Source organism: Miniopterus natalensis, chromosome 2, assembly GCF_054644295.1.
Source record: "Miniopterus natalensis isolate mMinNat1 chromosome 2, mMinNat1.hap1, whole genome shotgun sequence".
In the NCBI taxonomy this organism is placed as follows: Eukaryota; Metazoa; Chordata; class Mammalia; order Chiroptera; family Miniopteridae; genus Miniopterus; species Miniopterus natalensis.
Window position 1 is genome coordinate 15,392,236 of NC_142082.1, and position 23,012 is coordinate 15,415,247.

General features: G+C 39.3%; 1 protein-coding gene across 1 annotated transcript; it reads left to right on the forward strand.

Annotated features, from left to right (window-relative positions):
* Window positions 1-2,097: 2,097 nt before the first annotated feature.
* Window positions 2,098-22,355, forward strand: UBXN8 (UBX domain protein 8). Its single transcript, XM_016209079.2, has 8 exons — window positions 2,098-2,203; window positions 5,682-5,804; window positions 7,750-7,820; window positions 12,249-12,371; window positions 14,247-14,384; window positions 15,802-15,843; window positions 20,559-20,633; window positions 21,407-22,355. The coding sequence occupies exons 1-8, from the start codon at window positions 2,116-2,118 to the stop codon at window positions 21,572-21,574; spliced, it is 828 nt and encodes a 275-aa protein (XP_016064565.1). The 5' UTR covers window positions 2,098-2,115; the 3' UTR covers window positions 21,575-22,355.
* Window positions 22,356-23,012: the final 657 nt, after the last annotated feature.

Here is a 23,012-nt window from a genome sequence, read left to right on the forward strand (position 1 = left end):
ACTAGAACAGTTATTCTGGTGGTTCTTTTTGGGTGGAGTTAGCCATAGACAGTGGCCAGGAAGAGACTTCACAATCAATAAAGTTTGAGAAATGGGTAAGACTCTAAGCAATCTGGACTACTTGGGAGTCTCCACTGTATTGTCCTGACAAAGCCATCAACAGTCTTAGGAATATAGAAAGCCAGAGAGGAAGGAGTATATCCTATCAAAATAAAGATACTAAGAGCTGTAGAACTTCCTCTCTTTCCTGTCTTCATGAAGACGATGTATGAGAACATCTGGATGGCTCAATATAATTATTTGATTGGTATGTCATACTATAATTTATATCAGTTCACATCAATGGATTTTGAGATTGTGCCCTCATATGTTGCACCTTTACTTCCAAGATGCAGTCCTTAGCCTATATACAAAGCAAAGCCCTCTGTGGCCTTAGCTCCAACCTCCCTCTAGGCACCTCCATTCACACTTTAAACCGCAGTATTTTAAACGGCTGGCAGTTCCTCTGCATTGTTTTTTAAACTTGAACTCCCACTCTGCCTCTTGTACCCCAATCCCTATTCCTAACCTTTACAACCCAATTTTGTCATGATTTCTTTCAGGAGAGCCTTCCCCCAAGCCCTGCGTGCGGTAGGTTCGGTAGCACCCTTAGATATCCCTGTCACTGCACTCAGGCACTGCGTTTTATCTCCCGCTTCACAGGTCTGTCTTTCCCACCAAACTGAGTTTTGTGAAGACAAATCCAGTAACTTACAGTACCAGGCATATCGTGGGGCTCCATAAGTGTTTTCTGAATTAAATTGAAGGGTGAGGCAGGAGGATTGATGGAATGTGTCAGAAAACGAAAATTCAAGGCATGGAATCTCAAGTTGCGAGGACCTCCCCAGCCTAACTGAGTTGCAGGTCGGCTGAAGCGCCAGCGGTTGAGTCATAGTTGGCAGTGAGGTCATGTAACTGTGCGGCCAAGTCACTAATAATTCCTGCTGGAGCCCTAGCGGGGTTGCCCCCTGGTTAGAGCTCCAGCCGGGGACTGAAGGGTCCCTGGTTCCATTCCGCCAAGGGCACACCTTGGATCCCCAGCTCCAGTCGGGGCATGTGGGAGACAACCAGTGGATGTCCCCCCCCCTCCACTCTCTCTGAAAAGCAACCGAAAAAATATCCTCGGGTGAGGATTAAAAAAAAACAACAAGCCAAAATAATACCTGTTGGCAAAACTGACCGGCAGCCAGAACAAGGGGTTTCCAGGGTCTGGACTCAGGTGCTAGTCTCCACTTTTTAAATTTTTTTATTTTTCCACCATCATGTATCCCCTCTTCCACCAACCCCCACACCGGTCTCCTTTTTTTTTTTTTAAATGTTGATTTCAGAGAGGAAGGGAGAGGGAAAGCGATAGAAACATCAATACTGAAAGAGGGATCGATCGGCTGCCTCCTGCGTGCCCCATACTGGGGGTCGAGCCGCACCCGGGCATGTGCCCTGAACGTGGCACCGCGGTCTCCTGGATCCTAGGTCGACGCTCAACCCCAGCTACGCGGGCGGGGCCAGTCTCCGCTTTTGAACCATCTCTCCGCAGGCGCTACAGACCACGGACGGGGCCAGGAACCGTTGGCGAGAGAAGGCAGGTGTTTCCCAAGAGGGCGGTGCTTAGTAGCCAGGACCCAAAGGCCCGCAATCCCCGACGAAAGGCACAAGGCCAGGGCGCCAGGCGGTCTCCCCACAGCGTCGGCTGCGCGGACACTTTCTCTGCCGCCTGCGCCGACGCCTGAGCGCTCTCCCTCAGCCCCCACAGGCCGGCGGCCGACGGGCAGGCGCCGCCGCCCGGCCCCCGGAGCCGCCACGCTGGAGCTCCCGCCTCGCTTCCGCAGGACGTGGCAGGGCCGGCGGCCAGCGGGCCGGCTCCTCCGGACACCACGTGACGTGGGGAGGTGACCCGTATTTCTTCTGATATAAAGCTACAGGCCGGGAGTTGACGAAGCTACAAACTGGGAATCCCCTCAGTCTGCGCACGAGCGGGCTCTAGGATCTCGCCCTCTCCCAAGTCCGCCCCCTTAGGGGACGGTTCCTCTCCACCTTCCCCGGGGAGGCGGAACCGGAAGGGGAGGGCCTCGCGCCACCATGGCCGCCCGTGGGGTCGTGGGCATCTTCCTCCTCTCCGCGCTCCCTCTCTTGTGTCTGGAGCTGCGGCGTGGGATCCCGGACCTAGGTAAGTGTTAGCGTTTCCCTCCGGGCGCACACCGGGTAGCTTTCCTACGAGTGTGACGTAGAAGTCCCGGCGTCGACTACGACTCCCAGGCTGCATCGCGCCCGCGTCCCGCTTCCGGCGCCGGGTCCTCGGGGAGCCAGTCTTCTGTCGCCTGGGGAGGCCGACTCTGCTTGGCGGAAAAATGTCCCTGCCGATCTGGTGAAGTTTTGCGTGTAAGGAGACGGACGCAGAAAGCACAGGGATATACACACTGCTTTCAAGTTGTGTCGAATGCACCAAAGGAAATAAACGGGGTGACGTGATGTAGGCCTTCTCAGGAATCTAGAGAGATTTGAATGGGGAGGAGCCACCGCTTTGAAAAGTTAGGGCAAAAACATTCCAGACAAAAAAGAATTGTGACGTGTTGGAGGAAACGGATGAAGATCACTGTGGCCGGGCGGGGGAGATGAGGGGGGAGAGTGGTCGAAGATGCATTCATCAGGCACCTATTATAAGCCTAACATTAAATGCTCTTTATTCACTATCTAATCTGGGTACTGTTATAATCCCCATTTACAGTGAGGAAACTGAGATACAGGGAGTTAATTAAGTAGCTTAGGGTTTTATAAAGGTCACTGGATTTAGTGTGGAGACTTGAGGAAGGAGCTACAGTGGAGGCAGTGGGGCACCATAGGTTTCGGAAGTAGGCAAGTAGTGATGGCCGGCACGAGGATGGTCACAGATGAAATGGGCACAGATTTGGGGTACTTACAGAGTACAACCAACAGGATTGTTGATGGATTGTTTGGGATGAGGGAAAGGCTCCCTCCTAGGTGTTGGTAGTGCCAACAATGAAGGGAACACTGAAAGGAAAATGGACCTGTGGAGCATCAGTTCATTTTTGGACATATAAGGGATCAGTTTATATATCTCCCTCATTAAACGTAGTTCTAAAGTTAGATACCAGGATGAAACTGAGCTTTAATATTTCCTATCTTTCCACCATCCCTCAGCCACCCCTAAGTAGTCAGGTACCCAGAAATGTTGCTTGAAATAAGAAATTAAAATACTTTAAAAAATTTTTACAAAGACCCTCTAGGAGCCTGATTCAACTCAAGATGTATTGGGACTGGCCCGGCGTGGCTCAGAGGTTGAGCATCGACCTAGGATCCAGGAGACCAGGGTTGGATTCCTGGTCAGGACACATGCCCTGGTTGCCTGTTCGATCCTCAGACCGGGGCTTGCAGGAGGCGGCTGATGAATGACTCTCTAATCACTGATGTTTCTCTCTCTCCCCCTCTCCCTCTCTATGAAATCAATAAAGATATAATAAAAAAAAAGGTATCAAAAGATATATTGGAATCTAAGAAGACCTTTATCCAAATGATATGTAGAAATGTTAAGTTCACACTTAGCTATTACAGAATTCACTTTGCTCCTTTGCCTCTATGGCATCCACCTCTGCTCTGCCCATTTGGAATCTTCTTTGCACTGATGTTTGAGTTGCTCGCTAGTCAATGAGAAGGTGGTTACTGAGGTTGCAGAAGGAGATAGATTCACACCATCACCTCTGACAACAGGGAAATACACTTCTTGAGGGCAGAGACCTAATTTGTTTTTGTATTCCCAGCACTTATCACAATGTCTAAATTAATAAAAGTACGCCCAAAAATTCTAGAAATTGCAGCTGGGTTCCTGACAGCATCTCCATCTAGTTCCTTTTTCATTTAATTAACTTCTTTTTCCTATAATCCTTTTTCAAGTTGTGAAATGATGGTCTTTTACTTTGGTTTCTTGATATTGGTTCTGCAATTACCCACAGACAATATTTAAGTCTGTTTTACCAATCATACATCCCAGTGTAGCAGCTGCAGGGCTAGTTATGGGTGGAAAGTACTTAGAGATACTAATACTCTTAGCTGGAGCTGCTAATTGAATTTCCAGGTGGGAAAATGGAATTCCCAGACCTTTTCATTCATCTGGGCTGTATTTTTGGATATACCCTGAAAAATGATCCCTGTCTTTTTCTACTGTGTAAAAGCCTTTATTGCCAATACATTTTTACTTGTACTGAAGCTAAATATTTTAATGCTGGCTCCTCACATTTGTTATCCGTTGAAGTGCTCTGTACATGGGCTCTTGAGAGTAGGTACAGAAAAAATCAACTTAATTAAAAATTTTTTTTACCTGAAAGGTGTACACACCAATTAGTTCTTTTCTGTTCCCATATAATATCTGCAAATTGCTTGGTTGGTAGAACAAAAAGCAATATTATGGAACATAAATCCCATAACTGAGTGGTTTCTTTAAACAGAATTACTCTAGCATTAAATTACTTTTGTAATGGCCAGTTACCCCAGATTTACTTGGATTGAGCAATACCTGAATTGATAGTTAATGCTGGCAAAAGTCGAAGGGGCTGTAATGCAAAAATTATAAATATATATCTCTCTGCATATATAATTCCTTCTTTTTTTGGTTAATCTTCACCTGAGGATATTTTTTCCATTGCTTTGCAGAGATAGTGAAAGGGAGGGAGGGGGGAGAGAGGGAGAGAGAAACATTGATATGAGAGAGACACATTGACTGGTTGCCTCCCACATGCCCCCTTACTAGGGGTGGGGAGTGAACCCAAAACCCAGGTACAGGCCCTTGACTGAGAATCGAACCCTCGACTCTCTAACCACTGAACCACACCAGCGGACTATAATTCCTTCTTTAATTTTTAGTTAATTCACTAACTACTAGCCCCATCACATTAGTAAGATGGTTCCTCTGTACCTCTGCCTAGTAATATTTGAGACTTATAAAACAAAACTAAAAATTCCTGGGGAGCAGAAACCATTTTTAACCCAACTTTATATCTTCACCCTTTACCATTTAGTAAATTATATTACACAAAGCAGGCACTTGTTACATTTTTGCTGATTTAATTTTCATCTTGGTTCTTAAAATAATATGTACAACCAAATACTGAATTTTTTTCTAGGCAAACGTATGTAGTAATTTTATTTACACATGACTGAATTAAAGAGAAAGTACATAGTTTCATAATTTAATTGTGAGAAATAAGTGGTGTTTCAGTGTGAATAACTTGTGCATGTGTGTATGTGTGTGTGTATGTATGTGTGAATGACTTTTTAAAATAGAACTAGAATTTGAAAAGATGATACCATCACCATCATTTAATTCCTAAATATGTGGATAATTTTATCTCCTCCTTTGGGCAGAAGGGAAACCAGAATTTATGCATTACTGACAGTCATAATATTTATAACGTAGACAGTCACTTGAATTATACCTCTACTCCTGGGAAGAAAAATGTTCTGGAATTGTTTTCTGAAAACTTGTTCTGGTATTGACAACTATGATGAATTTTGGTGCCTAAAGGAGACTATATGAACTTTTGCTGCATTTTTCTAGTACAAATCTTCTAATATGTATTATTTATTAGTATCAAAAAAAGTTTTTTAATTTTGATTTTTTTTACCTTTATAAGGAATTAAAGATATAATTTTGCTGTGTGGCCGGATTTTCTTACTGCTTGCTGTTCTTACTTTGATTATTTCTGTGACAACCTCATGGCTTAACTCATTTAAATCTTCTCAAGTTTATCTGAAAGGTAAGTTTATTGTTTACCCTTTTCTACTTTTCTACTTTTTTACTGAAATCTGTTTCCTTTATATATACTAGAACTTTGCACAATAAGAACCATTAAGGTAATCATTACAACTTTAGGCAAGATTTTTAATGGATCACAAATCCCAACATTTTTATGAGAAATACATTTTCCTTATATATACATTCGAAACTATAACTTTTAACTTGGTACACTGCAAATTCTCACTTTAAATTGTGTGTTTGTGCAGCTTAACTGCTGCTTGGTAAGTACAGTTTACAAACTGTTCTGCAAATGTTAACTATATCTACCATTAATCTCTAAAGGCTTTGCATCCTAAGTTATTTTTCATTCCATTCCTGCATTTTTTATTTACGCACTTATATATATATATATATAGTTAGGTGCTCTTAATTTTAGGAAACAAACAAACAAAAAATGCTTGTTCTTAATTTTTTTTTTTTTTGGACAAGTGAAAAGAGTATTAGAAGAAGCCTTTTATCAGCTAGTAATTTTTGCAGACTTTGATATAATTCCACATATGTGTTCATTTCTACCATGGTACCAATACTTCTACAAGCTTCTGCCACCTCTCTGAATGCTGGCTCAGGGTGTGCAACTTTCACAAAATCAGACAAGTCAGCCACCCTACACAAGGCGTTGGAGAGTTTGTTAAAGATGAGCACCACCTGTGGCGCTGGCAGCATGGGACGTTCATGTGCCACCAGCAAGTCCATCTTTCTCAAGGCGTTTCCTTGTGTGATACAAAATCCTTCTGAGGCAGTACTAAAAGCCTTTTAAAACAATATTGTAGTTTGCCTCAGAACAGATGAATCCTAAAACTTATGCCTATATTCTTATAGCCTATTAGAGAGAAGTTTGCCGATAGTGAATTTGGGGCATTATGTTTTGTTTTGCTGTTTATGTAAATGTAAATAAATAGAAAAGGAAAGTGATCAGTGTTTAATTTATAGCCCTTTCAGATAACTGAATAAAACCATAATCCGAAAAGTTTACATGATTCAACTCAAACATAACAGATGATGTGCATGTTTCAGCGTCTCCCAACCATAGATTTTGGAAATTTTTCTTTCTTCTTTTGATAAAAGGTTTGATCTCTTATATTCCAAATTCCTCTATTGGAAAATTGAAATAACTCACTGTAGCTTTTCTAAGCAACTGTGTATTAAACATATTTTTATATCTAGAGGATATTTGCTGCATATATTAAATATCGGGTCAAGTATTCTGTCTTATAAATAAGGGAAACATGCACCTGACAGTGTCTTTCCTTAAGTTGTACCTTTATGTTGTGTGGAGTGCAAGGCATTTTGGTACATTTTTGGTTGACAATTTTGAAACATAATCATTACTGAAGGATGAAACTGCATAGGACCTAGTTATCAGATTTTCTTAAATCAGTAAAAAATCAGCCTGCTCACACACTTTCTTTCCTGCTGTCACAGCCCATCATAAGCATTCTTGAAGCTTCCTCACCGAAACTATACCATATACTATTAATATATGTTACAATTTTTGTTTCAGAACAGACCTTTTCTTACTGATTTTACTTGCAGATTTCTTAGTTTCAACTGCATGTATCTCATTTTCTTTTTTTCTTTTAAAAATATATCTTTATTGATTTCAGAGGGAGGAAAGGAGAGGGAGAGAGAGAGATAGAAACATCGATGAGAGAGTCATCGGTCAAGCCCACAACCGGGCATGTGCCCTGACCGGGAATCAAACCCTGATTGCCTGGATCCCAGGTCGATGCTTAACCGCTGAGCCATGCCCGGCCAGGCTCTCATTTTCATTATTTCAAAAATATCTGTGTTTTGAAGGCTTGTCTCTCAAAAACTGTTAAGATCTACAGACTATTTTCAGAGAAAATAACATTCAACTTATTGATACTTGGGAATTAAAAAACACTTATGTTTTGATGTCTTAGAAGAAGAAGAGAAGAATGAGCAAAGGCAAAAACTTGTGAGAAAAAAACAACAAGAGGCACAAGGTGAAAAGGTAAAGCATAACTTTTAGCGAATATATCTTGAAAGAACACAAAAATAGTTGGGGCATTTAAAATTTAGGTCTGTTGCTCTCTGTGTTTATGCTCAGACTTTTTTTTATTATTGAGGTCAAATTCACATGATATAAAATTAACCATTTTGAAGTGTACAATTCAGTAGCATAACAGTCACAATGTTGTGCAACCCCTATCTCTATCTAGTTCTAAAACAGCTTCTTCACCTCAGAAGAACCCCACCTTTCAGCTGGAACTGCCATCTTCCAGTTAATTCACCAAAATGACTAACACAAAGGAAGGAAGAGAGGTACCCACTATATGTTCTCAAGGTTCAAGGCCATTCATTTATTTATTTGTTTGTTTATTTATTTATATTTTTAAAAATTTATTTCAGAGAGAGGAAGAGAGAGGGGGAGATAGAAACATCAATGATGAGAGAGAGTCATTGATCGGCTGCCTCCTACATGCTCCCTACTGGGGACTGAGCCCAAAACCTGGGCATGTGCCCTGACTGGGAATCGAACCATGACCTCCTGGTTCTTAGGTTGACACTCAACCACTAAGCCATGCTGGACGGGCAAGGCTCAAGGCCTTTTAGAACAGTTGGAGTTGCTCCTCTGGCAGAATACATGTGAATCTACAAGAAAGGTGATATTGTAGAAATCAAGGGAATGGGCATTGTTCAGAATGCCCCACAAATGTTTCCCTGGCAAACTGGAAGAGTCTACAGTGTCACCCACCAGGTAGTGGGCACTGTTGTAAACAAACAAGGGCAAAATTCTTTCCAAGAGAATTAATGTATGTATTGAGCATAGTAAGCACTGTAAGAGCCTAGATAGCTTCCTGAAACATGGGAAGGAAAATGATCAGAAAAGGAAGGAAGCCGAAGAGCAAGGTACCTGGGTTCCTCTGAAGTGTCAGCCTGCTCCGTTCAGAGCAGCACACTTTGTGAGAACCTATGGAAATGAGCCTGTGCTGCTGGAACCATTCCCTATGAATTCATGGCATGATAAGTATAAAAAACAACAACAAAAAACCCCCATACCCATTAAACAGTTACTTCCTCATTCCCCCCTCCGGTAACCACCAATCTGCTTTCTATTTGTATGGATTTATCCAGTCTGGATATTTCATATAAATGAAATCATATAACATGACCTTTTGTGTCTGGCTTTTTTCACTTAGCATAATATTTTCCAGGGTTCATCCATATAGCATGTATCAGTACTTCATTCCTTTTTTATGGCTGAGTAATATTCGATTGCATGGAACTATCAAATTTTGATTATCCATTCATTTGCTGATGGACATTTAGGTTGTTTCCACCTTTTGGCAATTATGAGTAGTGCTGCTAGTATTAACTCTTCTTTAAAGTTTCAATAGAATTCACCAGTGAGTCCATCTGGTCCTGGAGTTTTCTTTGGTGGGTTTAATTACTGATTCAATCTCTTGTTAGGTCAGTCCTATTTCTTCTTGAGTCAGTTTTGGTAATTTGTATATTTCTAGGAATTTGTCATTTCATCTTGGTTATCTTAAGTATTCTCTAATATTTTTTATTTCTATAAGGCTGGTAGTAATATCCCTATATTCAGTTTTGATGTTATTTGTCTTTTTTCTTAGTCAAGTTAAGGGTTTGTCAATTTTATTAATCTTCTCAAATAACCCATTTTTTGGTTTCATTGGTTCTATTGTTTTCTATTCTGCATGTTTTTATCTCTTCTGTAATCTTTATTATTTGCTTCCTTATCCTAACTTTGGGTTTAGTTTGTTCATTTTCTAGTTTTTTAAAGTGTAGAGCTAATTTACTGATTTGGGATCTTTCTTCTTCTTTAATTAGATGTTTATAGCTATAACTTTCCCTCTTAGCACTGCTTTTGCTGCATTCTATTCAAGATTGGTTTTGATAACTAGGAATTGCTTTTACCATGGACGATTATCTAACAGTTATTTTTTTTTCCTTTTTAAAAATTGATTTTAGAGAAAGAGGAATGGAGGGGGAGAGAGAGAGAGAGACACCCATCGATTTGTTGTTCCACTTATTTATGCATTAGTTGGTTGATTCTTGTATGTGCCCTGACCAGGGTTCAAGCCCGCAACCTTGGTGTATCAGGATGACACTAAACAACTGAGCTACCCGGCCAGGGATAACAGTTATTTTCTTGACCTTGAACTGTCAGGTAGCATTTGGGCAATTGCCAGATTGATGACTGACCTTTGTGAGAGAGGAGATTGCTGCGCACTTTCACCTAAATATTAAAAACATAAACCGTTTACAAAGGCCTAGGTACAAGGGCATTAATGGTTTGACATCTAGCACTTGTTTCTCTGTTGAACAAATTATTCCCTATTAAGTAAACAAATGAAGGCTGAAAACAAATCACAAGAGTAAAAGCCTAAATATTGGTTAGAGGGTGTGTGTGGGAGGGTATTACCACATTTGTAATTACCCTGAATTGAATTTAGTAACAACAAAAGTGTCCTTGCAAGATCTTTTGTTAGCTCTTTTGTAAATATTTGAATTCTAAAGTTTAATGTTATCCCCTGTGGAAGTAACTTAATTTTAAAGCCTTGCATGCTTATTAGTAAACTATAATTCCATCTATATGCCAATTTTATAATAATTGGCATCAGTAATTCCTAAGGGTATATAAATTTGGTATTCCTTTGTTTGGCAAGAGTCTAAAAACTTTAACCCTGTGTCTTCTGTCTTTGGACGAAGTAAAATTAATAAGGCAGGACCTCACAGTGTAGTCCGCGTGCATGGTGAGGTGCCCAGACTGTGCAGACATGTGCCTGCTGATACATGGCATTTTTGAGTCTTTCTGTTCTAAGGGGGTGATTTTTTTCTCTTGTGACACTTGGTTGTTTGATTTGGTATAGACTTACAGGTTGAAAATTGTTAGTATTTTGAAGTATTGTACCATTATCCTCATTGAAATTTCAATGTGGTTATCAGTTCCTTTTTTTTCTGTTTGCTAATTTAGTCTCCATTTTTCATGTTGGAGGCTTTCCTTAATCATCTGGCAATCCTTGTCTCTGTCCCTTCAGATTTAAGAATGATGCACTAAGAAGCTAATTGATGGTGTATGCATTTATAAAATCTCATCAGGCTTGGTGTTTTTTACTGTTTATAAGTTATACTTCAGTGGAAAAACGAAAAGGAAAATAAAGCTAGTTAGAATTTCTGTGTGTGACCAGAGCTTGCCATGTTGTTTGCTGGTGTAGGAAGTACACCAATTTAATGGTAGGGTGATTGAGGAGTAATTTAGCTTTGTCAGCATCTCTGTTCCTCTTGCAGTTCACCTTAACCAGAGAAGGTGCCTCCGTTTTTCCACCCTGGTGGTGGGGGTGGTGGGGTTAATGCCTGGCTACCAGCAGGCGGGAAGGCAGCTGGGGAGTCTCACCTGTCAGTGGGTACATTTCACATACTCTTTTAGTTGCACTCCTGCCCTCCCCTCGGCCTGGCATCTGTGACTCTGCAGCCTCTCTGGTTCATATTCCCAGAGATTAAACCTTCCATGCCTTCCATTACATGTGGTAGGGTAGTGGGTCTAGGAACCTAATAGCTCTTTTATCTTTTCTTTCCCCAAGAATCTCAGATGCAAAAAATTGAAATAATCCTTGGTTCATTACAAACTCATCACCGGTTGATGCCTGGCTCCGCCTGCCACCTTGTTGTCAGCTCTGTACCCCACTCCCTGTCCCTGCCATGGTATCCGGTGTCTCTTCTTCCTGAGCTCTTCAGGTCTGTGGAGTGCACTGGCTTACTTCTTATTGTTATCCACCTTTACAAGCACTTAGGTTGCATCTTTCTCACTGTTACATCAGTTACCTCTCCTCCATATGCCCTCACATATCATGGTTTGGAGGTTGTAATACTTCTTTGTTTCATCAGTAACGGAATTTGGGTTTCTATTGTTTCCATGGTTGTTTTGGGATGATTTTCAAGTGGAGAGGGAAGCAGAAATAATTTCACTCTGTCATCTTAAAACCGATTCTCCATTTCTTTTGAGTCCAAAAATAGTTTCTACTTTAACATGATTGAGCTATCAATTAACATTCTCCCAAATGAGTTCATGCCTTGGGCATCATGCCTTGAACAAAATGCCCTGACCTTAAGCTCCTAGAAGGCATCTTTGCATCCCCAGCCCTCAGTGAATTTTTGTTGCACTAGAAACACATTAAAGGATATAAGGTGATTGCCATATAAGCATAAGTATAGAACATTTGTTTTTATTTGTATTATGTACAAATGCACATTTTTAGAGAGTGATGCAAAAGTGGAAGATGCTGCTTTTTTGGCAAAATTGACCTAGTGTGAAAACACAATTTCTGACCTGGTTCTTACTGACGACTTTACAGACAAAGTAAAATCTTAGGAATGTTAATGTATAGTAACAATACCTAATTATTTTTTTGAACAGGCCAGCAGATACATAGAGAATGTTCTAAAACCTCACCAGGAAATGAAATTGAAAAAACTGGAAGAGCGCTTTTATCGAATGACGGGTGAAACCTGGAAGTTAAGCAATGGTCATAAACTTGGGGTTAGAAAACATTCCACTTTATATTTTGAATTCTGCTATTACTTATGTTTCATTTTACATATATTGATTTTTTAATTGCAAATGATGTTAAACTATTAATACAGCCTTTTTTAGAAGTCTTTATTAATAACTATATCAATTTTTATTCAGCATATTTGTGTGTCGAACTGTTAAGTGCCTAAGAGCATATAACTTAGAGCCTTGAAAAGCTCTAACATAAGGTAATCTTTAAGAAAAGTGCTGACTATATCACTGTGTTTTATACGAGGGAATTCAGATTTTTCCTCAAGAAAGATCTCCAAGGCATTATAAGCTCACATTATGTTCATTTTGTTTGGCTCTGTTTTTGAAAAGCCAAGTTAACCTTTGACTCTTTTTTCCTTTGGCCTTGAGTATGAATTTTGTCATTTGCTGCTGGGAGTTTACAGTTTTGTTTTCTTACAGAGGAAAAAGGATACTCATAAAGTTTTAGAATAACTGGCCGTTGATTTTATGTATAAGATTATTTCTATGCCCCAAACGCAATTTGCTTTCTGTTTATACTGCACCTTTCACCATCTTGTAAAGAAATGACGTAGTAAAGGCGACAGGATTCTTCCAGTGCAGCAGAATCGGTTTCATCCATCGCATAATGGTAAAGGTGCCATAACACAGTCAGGGTGGGTAATAAAGTTAATGTGAAAGGCAGGCGACATAAAATGCACCTGCTCCCTCCACGTGGTGATTCCACTTCTGAGCTGAATTTGCCTTCTGTTCAGTTGTGTGGTGTTAGACATGGGCAGCCTGAATTTAGCCTGCCGTGTCTCTTTCTGCAACAGTCACAGTGTGACTAATCATTCATTCTGCATCTCGCTTTTAGGTTCTGTCTTCATGGTACTACTAGTATATATTTTAGCCTAATTAGTAGGGACAAAAAAAATTGGATGGGTATGGATGGGCAGACCTTCAGTGTTATGATGTAAGACTCTCAGGACTATCGAAGAACATGAGAATGGGAATGTAGAGCTGAAAGAAAGGGTGTCTGTCAGCTGATCCAGCCTCGTAATTTGCAGCAAAGCAACTTAAGTTTGGTCAGTTAATTGTTCAGCATCAAGATCTCTTGACTTCCATTCCCCATTCTCTTTCCACCAGCTTCTCTTAGGATAAAGGAATGGGGGAAACTGCCCATGAAAATGGTGGCCATTTTAGTCTGATAAAGAGAACTTTTAGAAAGTTGGTAAATATAGATGAAAGACATTAGTGAACTAAATGTATACATTTGCAAATTTGACACTTAAGTGAATTATCTTGCTAAGGGAAAAGTTTTAATAGATAATATTAATAAAAATAATCTTTATGATTTCTAGAATAAAATTCTTTGCCTCCTAAAGTGATTAATACCAATGGAAGCTCAAAGTTGGAATTTGAGAACTAAAATATGTTTATATAAAACAAGATACTAGGGCTACATTTAGCTATGGGAGTTTTGCATGGTCATGTACAGAGACATGTTTTTACATATACATGCTATTTTCACAGCCTTTTAAGGCATAGTTCCTTGCACTGCCTTGCTTCCTTTACTGAAAGGAGGAAAGGATATTTCCAGGTTTCTTTCTTCCATCCTACTGAAAACCTTGGGGGTTAATTAAAATGGAAAGGTCTGTCTCAGCCTTGTATCTATCAGACAGAACACCAGAGCTAAATAAGGGTAGTCTCTACAAGATGTTAATAAGCTCCATGTTTTCATGTCTAAGGAGAGAATGCTTTAATTTTCTGGGTCTTATAATGACTTAATTGTATTTTTTACTGAAATGCCATCAGGATAAAATAAATAACCATTGCGAATATAGTTGATAGGAAGCATCTCTTTAGAAATTTTCTGTTGTTTTTGACCAGGGTGGTGAAGATGCGGTGCTTGAAAATGACAGTCAGGTATCTTTTGACACATCAAACAGAAAAGCAGCAAAGAGACGGAACTTGCCTAAGCTGTCAGCCAAAGTTTCACCACCTGCTGAACAGCCCACGCAGAAGGAGGTTGGTTACTTAATGCCTACTCATTGCATTGTAGCATTGCGTAGCAGGAACAGTTTCTGTGGGTGAGGTGTTATATACTGAGCAGAGGACTAGCTTTTAATCCAGATGATGTCTTCCCACTACCTCACAAAGTGATTGCTGTCATTAAGAGCCACTTTTCCTGCTTAATATTAGTGTTCTGAACCAAACTTAGAAGGAAGCTATGAAGATAAATGACAATAGGTTTAAAAATACTTAGTTCTTTTTGAGGAAGTAACTTGATTATGTAGAAATAAAAAATATAATGTTTACTGAGGAAACATCCCTGTGGGTACCTAAGACATGGTTAAGCCATATTTAGTGAGTGGCTAATATTAACATGAGTGTGTCATTTTCCTCAGTAGCCCTTCTAGGGAATGGGTCAGTGACCACTCACTTTGGAACAGTGCCCAGGTTTTTTATTTTTTATTTTCTTCCAAATTTTTAATCCTTAGGTTAAATTTGGAGCTAGGAAAGGTTAGAAATAAGAAGTCTCTTCTTACTGACTCTTAGGGAAAGCTGGGAGGTTATCTATGCAATCCTTGAAAGTGGTTTCTAATGTTCTGCTTCTCAGTCTGAGGTTTCCTGGTCCCTAACGGAGCTTGAGGGTGAGAATCATGTCATTGAACTATTACTAACATTTCAAAAGATCTAATGCATTGTATGGACTAATTAAAAATTCAAGATTTTTTGCTTTTGTTAATAGAATGGATTATTTCATGCTTATGGTAAATTTTAGTGGACTGTCACATGCTTTTGATACCAAAGGAAAACAAATAGTTTATTTAATAAATGCAATTAGTGTTTGTTAGATAAAGTTATAAAATATGGAGCCTATGGTTTTAAAAAATAAAAAGTGTCCCTAGAGGTGAAATTGTTGGTAACAAGTATTTTAAGGAGAGAAAATGGTCCGAACATCAGGTTTTTAAAGAGATGAGTTAGAAACAGGGAAACACTGAGTAAATCATGAAAGCAACCAAAGTGAATGGTTGTTCACCAACCCTGTAGAAGCACCAGTGAAGGGAAATGCACCCATCTTAAAATGTATATACATACGCACCTAAATAATTTTGGGGTCTTACTGAACTTAATATTTATCCTGTTCCTTTAAAATAGTACATTTTATAGAGTATCTTGGAACATCATAAAAACAAAATTCTTTAAATGTGTATAGATTGGTAGCTGTCATCTAGTCCTATTTTTATGATCTTTTGCTAGCACAAAGTTGCTTACCCAAAAATGTTTATTAATTGGGCTCTCATTCTCATTGTAAACTTATAAGTAAATAGGAAATGAAGAGATTTCCTTCAGCTTAGATGTATCTGAACTATTCTTGTTAAGCTTATTAGTTTCTTCAAAATATTTACATTCCTATTACTAATACTTACTTTTTTTTTAGGTTTCAGATTTACCTGAAGAACCTTCTGAAACAGCTGAAGAAGTAAGCTTATTTTCTTTTTTTGAAAATTAAATATATTTTCTATTTCCTTTAACATCAAGTGTGTCCTATCTAAATTTGGGTTCTGAAAGTAAAGATAGCATGAGTGTTTCTGTGATTCCACTGTAATTCCGTCTTGTTTTGAATACGGTGTAATATGAAGCACCCCAACTTTTCTATAGAATTGTATACCTGAAACCTATATGATTTTATTAATTAATGTCACCCCAATAAATTCAATTTAAAAAAAAGGACTGCATGGGCTTTTCCAAAACTTCAGGTCAGCAGATGAGTTACTTATTAAAATAGAATCAAAATAGGCAGATGACTTCAAATTGTAGTTTTCCCCTTAAAAAAGAGAAAACAAAGAATGCTGTTACTTTTTAGATGTTTGAATGGAAGGATGGTTTGCTGTTGGGGGGGCCAGGGTTGGACTGAACTTCTGTGTTGAGCTGCTTTCTGCCCAGTTGCTTTGTTATAATCTAAGCTGCCTTCCTTCCCTTGCCCAGCTTAGTTTTAGACACGACTCCAATGCACGGGAACACATATCTTTAAAGCCATAAGTCATTTAGGCAGAGAAGAGCCCTGATGGTTTTCAATTACTTGGAGCTCAGTGACTGTTATACTCCTCACAAAGCATTTTTGAGACAGCCAAGAAAGCCATTGGAATTGTCTCATTTTTGTCAACACATTTGCAACATTTTAGTTCTTTGAACGTCAGAGGAAAATCTGAAAGTCCTGCAAAAATAGAGATAATGAAGTATGTAATGCAGGAGAAACACAATGTTTAAAAACATAGAACCTTCTGATTCCTCCCCATTATACATGATAAATTCATTCCTATCATACAGCTCTCCTGACCCTTCTACATTCTCACTTCTTGTCAAGCTCTGGGTTGGTATCCATGACAACAGTTTATAATACAGGAATATTTAAATATAGCTCAGATTTGACAGGGAACCTTTGATGAATTTACTCTGACTTTAAAATACATGACATTATTCTACAGAACAGCAGTTTGTCACCAAAGGCGCATAGATTATAGACCTCAGGCTGTTAGTGAATCCTTTTAAATTGTACCCTTTTGTGATAATACATAAAAGGACAGTGTTTTTTGCCCTGGCTGGTGTGGCTCAGTTGGTTGGAGTGCCGTCCTGTACACCAAAAGGTGGTGGGATTCCTGGTCAGGGCACATACCCAAGTTGCAGGTTTGATCCCAACTCAGGAGCATGTGCAGGGGGCAGCCGATCGGTTTCTCTCTCATATTGATGTTTCTCTCCCCCTCTCCCCTTCCTCTCTCTAAAAATCAATTTTAAAAAATAATTTAAGAAAAGGACGGTATTTTTTCCCCACAATCTCAGATCTGTGGCCCTAAAAAGGCTGAGAAACCTCCGCCACAGAGGCAGTAGATGTTGCCCTCCTCTCTGTGAGTTACTTACAGTCATTCCATTTTGTTTTCTCCTCTCCTCTTTCCCAGTACTTGTTGGGTGATACTTTGTGTTATACTCATTAAAGTGTATGTCAGAGTAATGGAATTTTAGAGCTTGAATGCGCCTAACTAGCATTCCATCTCCCTACTTGAAGCTGAAGCAGTGGTGGAAAGAGTTCCAGGGTACCTGCTGGGAGAAACCAGGCCTCTGAGTGTAGCCAGCACTCCTGCCTTACTGTTAGCGATGTTATCCCTCTTTTCTTCTCCCTGCTCTGATTTTTGGTCGTCTTTGTTCTGTTTTTGGTTAATAAAGTCAACAAAATTATGGTAATTATTACCCAAGAATCACATGTAAAAATGTATGCACCATATATATTGTATTAATTGGTACATGCAACTTTTTTTAAAAAGATTTTTAAAATTGATTTTTAGAGAGAGAGGAAGGGAGAGGGGGAGAGAGAAACATCAATGTGGGAGTGAAGCATCTATCGGCTGCCTCCTGTACACCCCTACCGGGGATCGGGCTGCAGCCAGGCATGTGCCCTGACAGGGAATCAACTGGCAACCCCCCAGTGCATGGGACGACGCCCAACCAACTAAGCCAGGGTGGTACATGCAACTTTTATTGCGACATCTTATTAAGAATGCCACTAATGTATAGTTAGCTGATACTGCTTTATACTTTTACAGTGTATTCTATTCCACACTAATCAAGAAAAGCTAAATATTGGACTATTTTGATTCTCCCAAAATCATCATTGGGCAGGGCATTTTCCATCTGTATAACTCCTACTGCTCATAGACTTCTGGGAAGTCAATGCAAAGATTCCTAATTCCCACCAACCAGTCATAAGCTGTTAGTCTTATTTCCCTGGGTGACTTTAAATGTCCCTTCCACTTTTCAGTAATTCTCCTGTTCTCATTGACCTAGATCTTATTGTACTCTTGATCTAATGACCATTTCTGGGCAGTCAGCCTATATCTCTCTGGACTTCTGCCTGACTTTTCCCTGCCATTGCAGCTGACTTTTTCAGAAAAATGAAAATAGTAAGCATGGAGTGTCATTATTATCATAAAAGTTAAAAACAAAAAGGAAGTGTTCTGTTTTGGGGAGTGTGCCTTTTTAACACACCCTCCATCTACCACCTTAAGAAAATATTTTCAAAGTAAAGACGACATGCCTGGAGTAGGGAATGAGAAATACTGGAGTTACCCAAGATTTTAGGATACCTAATAATGTCTCTGTAAGTTATACAGTCATATTGTTTCTGGCTTTCTGAAAAGATACTATTTCCTATTTTGTCAACAGTTTTGCTCTGGTATTATAATCATTATATATATTACATAATCATGACATATCATCATCTGTAAAGCCTGCCTCTGTTATAACAGCTATATTTTAATCCCTAAGCTGTATAACTTTCTTATGAGTACATGTGTAAAAAGTAATTTCACTTTTAGGAATACTAGAAATTATAATTTTCAAGACATTCTCTATTTCCTTATTAAAGTTAAATGCCCATTAAATGCCTGGTGTCACCCACAGAATAGAGGGACATTTTGATAACTCTGTATTGCCAGGGAAAGGGCCTGACATTCACTGTAAAGGTTATCAGAACCAAGGTGAAGCTTTCACTGTATGGATATGTATTTCTCTACAGATAACTGTGGCTCTGTGATAATGAGCCATGTTAGAAAATTCCTGTTAGGGTAGAAGCCTGCTTGGATTTACAAGCCAACTAATAGATGAGGGAACTAATGACTAACATGGATTTATGATGAGGGAGGGATGTGAAACATAATTAATGCAATTCTTTCTTAAGTAGTATAACCTGATTGTTTTAGTGCCTGTTATGTGTTTATTATTACAGCTATCCTTAGAGTCCTAAAATAATATAGTAAGACTTTAAAAATGAGGGGAGGGAATAACTCATGGTGGTCTATTTACCATATGTTGCTGTTCTACTTTTAAGTTGAAAAGACAGTAATTGTAGAATTTAAGGTAATTTGAAAATAATTTTATAAATCTTCATGTAATGGAGTACCTGGGAACCAAATTTTAATTATTACCACTACTTTTAATTTATATGTCATTTAACAATCTGTGTTTGTGACAGTGATTTACTTTCTAATTTTGGATTGTGTCCCAGGCCTTTTACCCATTCATAATTCAGTGCACTACACTGTCAGTAGTATTGAGAAATTGCATGACCAACTTTCATGATAATTGTAATAACAGAACAATTGCGATATTTCAAACAATAATAGTTCGTTTCTCTCAAGTTTCATCAAATCATAATGGAAAACATTAATTCACTGTATTTTAACCCGTTTCTCATAAAGTATTTGGGTTTAATTCTCTTAACATCACTGAAAAAGTTAAATTTTATTTCTAGAAATAAGCAAAATTGGCCTTTAGTCTGTGATTCAGTTATTCTGTGTTTTCTTTATTATAAAACATTTCTTTAAATGATTTGGATGTGAGTCAAATACCTTAGCTACTTGAATGGAAATATTGTCTAACACGGCTTTCCTGAAGGGGGTAGGCTGCTGTAGAGCCACCGTTTCTGTATGCCGGGACACCCACGTGGCTCCCAGGATAGCTACTGTGATAAGACCATAAGGAAGGCTTTCCTGACAGGTCAATAATGAGCATCAGACGAAATGACTAATTCCTCATCTTTTCTTTTTAGAATGTCCTTTAATAGACTAGCAGTTTGTAAGCTCCTTTTAGTTGTTTAACTTACAGTTTTATCAAAGGGAAGATTATGGGGAAACTCAATACATAATGCAGATAAAGCAGGGCTGCTCCTAGGACAGGAGGTCTCAGCTCACAGCAACCAGGACCAGCTCTAGGCTCGTCTCTCATGCGCTTGGGTGACACAGGCCTGGTGCACAGCCTACAGTATGAGTGGATGGGTGACTTTTTGTTTCCTTTAAATCTAGTGTTTCTTTTGCCTGTGGACTCTGAGTTGGCACTGGACCTCCTTGGTTCGGTAGGTCACTTTTGAAGCCCAACTGCAATCTGCATGTGATCTGGGCAGACAGAATTGTTTAGTCTCTGGTGTCCTCTCTGGAAGACTCTGCCACTGATCTCAATAAGATGTCTTTTAGTTTCAGAGAATTATTCCTCTGTTTAGAGTGAATTTTATCGGGACCTTTATGTTGGTCTACCCTCTCAGAGATAAATGTCCGCAAACCCCACGTGAGCTTTTATAATCACGTTATACTTTTGCAATTGCATAGAGCAGTGCATTGGAACTCTTAACTGAACGTTTCTGTTCCTCAGGTGGTTACTATTGCTCTCCGGTGTCCAAGTGGGAGCGTCCTGAGGAGAAGGTTTCTTAAGTCTTGCAATTCACAGGTGAGGAAATTCATACTTTGAGAAATATTTTTAATGAATTTGACAATAATTCCCATGCAGCGGGAGAGGTACTGTCAGTCACGCCGTTGTCTGGTACTTATCACTTGGTGTAGTCCATGTTGAGGACAAAGGCCATGTCTATGCAGTCCACATCGCAGAGATTTAGGTAGTTAGGCATGCTGGGTCCTTTTCAATTGTGATTTCTGCAAATTTTTTTCCGTTTTTCCTTTTCCTGTTTATTTTTTGTTGTTTTTTTGGTTATAATTACGTTTTCACAGCTTGGTGGGTAAGATGCTTTCAAAGCAGCCAGTTTTAACTTCGTTCCCATTAGCCATTAGTTCCTGCATGTTTTTGATGTGGCTTAGATTATGATATAAATCATTTTGTCCCCAAATGCTAACCTTTTGTTCTCAGTCTTTTTGTTCTTTCTTTTTCTCTTTCTTTTTTGGTCTTTTCTTGCTCTTTTCTCAATCTTTTATTGAATAACCTTTCCCTTCCCCATGGTTGGGGCCTTGCTATTTGTTAAATGCCTCTGGTAACTGTGGGTGCCAGCACTCCCTAGGCCTTAAACAGAATGTATTAAAGGTTGTTCACATCTCAGAATCCATGGCACGCTATTTTTTTTTACACTCCAGAAAGTTCCTATGAAAGGTGTAAAAGTTCTGTCCTATTCCTAGAGGCATGTTTAATAATGCACAAACTGTAAAATACCATGGTGACCCTGAGGGACACAAGTGTGTACAGTACTGACAACTGTGTTTCTTATCTTTTAGGTTTTATTTGATTGGATGGTGAAAATTGGGTACCACACATCCCTATACGGCCTTTCTACTTCCTTTCCCAGAGTGCCTCTGGAAGTGGAGGGAGGCTGGTCACTGCGGGACATAGGAATAACTGTGGATACTGTACTCAACGTAGAAGAAAGAGAGCCAAGCAACTAGAAACTAGAACTGCCTGTTCTACATGAAATCAGTTGTCATGACCTTCCTTACACAGTCAAGGATTCATATTAAAATGCTGTACCTTGATTGAGCTCAAGGCAGTTCAGTCTGCTTTCCATTGGACTATATGGACGTAAAGGATTAAGAAAGGAGTTCTCTCTGCATATATTAATGTTAGGAATGTGCCATTTTATAATGTACCAAATGAGAACTAGGTAAACATGCATCCAATAAGGCACTCAATGGTTTCGTTTTCTTTCCTAGCTGTCATTTATCAGTATGTTGAAAGACAAAGCCATATGGCTTTGGTTTCTGCTTCTTCAATCCATCATAATCACACTATATTTCACAATTCAGTGAAACTCTTCATAGTCTTATAAGTAGGAATGTTTATTCTGCTATTATTTCTATAAATTAAAAACTTTAAAAAGGATATTCAAAGCTCCTTACAGCTTTAAAGTTCTTTCTGATAGGTATGTATTAATCTTTACTTAACAAATGTTTGAGATTTATGTAATTTTGCCTTGTATTCAATTGTAACAGTTACAGAGTTTCAGGTGGATGGGCCAACTTTTTAAAAAACAGAATATGGCATAAAAGGCTGTTAGCTTTGTTCTAGTCACTCCCTTTTTCTTTTCTCGTGCTCAGTCGTAAGAGTCAGCTTGACTCCTCGGTTTGTTGCCCTTTAGTTAATGCTCCTTTATACCTCTTATGTAGAATTTATTACACTGTATTAGAGCTATGGTTTTGTTTCCCCAAATACATAATTCCTTAAAAGCAAGGATTGTATCTTTCTTTCTTTTTTACCCTCCAGAAGTATCTAGTGTAGGGGGGCTGAATACATGTTTGAAAATGAGTAAGCTGTGTCAGTCATTAACTTCGTCTCTGGAATATCCCACATAAAAAGTGAAAAAATTTTCTGACTATAAATTATAAAAGTGTTTCAAAACTTTACAAAGTACAAAAGCAAAGTCCCCCCATAACCTTAATGCCCAGAAATAATGATAACATTAGGTTCCTGTATGTCCTGCCAGACTTTCCTAAGCTTATGTACCACAGATGAAAAAAAAAAAGACCCCACACTTTAGATACTCTGGAAAAACTGATTACTGTGAAAGCTACCAAGTAATTATGCTACTTAGGATGTATGGTAGCAGGCTCCAAGATGACCCCCAACGACCCCGCCTCCTCGTAGTCACACCTTAGTCTATGTGACCAATAAAATGCATAGAAGTGGTTGTGTGTGCTGCTGCTGAGATTATAAGACGGTGACTTCTCTCTTGGTGCTCTTGGGTCACTCACTCACCCAACATGGGGTAGGGGGAAGCCATGTGGCAAGGAACTGTGGACAAGAGACATGAGGAAGCCTGGAGCTGTACCTCCAGCCCCGGTTAAATCCAGAGACTGCGGCTCTGGCCAACAGCATGACTGCAACTTC

What these genes read in the sequence shown, in the direction of transcription:
- UBXN8 (XM_016209079.2), top strand. Translation starts at nt 2,116, where the DNA reads ATGGCCGCCCGTGGGGTCGTGGGCATCTTCCTCCTCTCCGCGCTCCCT. An exon ending in AACAGCCCACGCAGAAGGAG is followed by an intron (nt 14,385 to 15,801) that starts GTTGGTTACTTA and finishes CTTTTTTTTTAG; the next exon opens with GTTTCAGATTTACCTGAAGA. An exon ending in CTTCTGAAACAGCTGAAGAA is followed by an intron (nt 15,844 to 20,558) that starts GTAAGCTTATTT and finishes TCTGTTCCTCAG; the next exon opens with GTGGTTACTATTGCTCTCCG.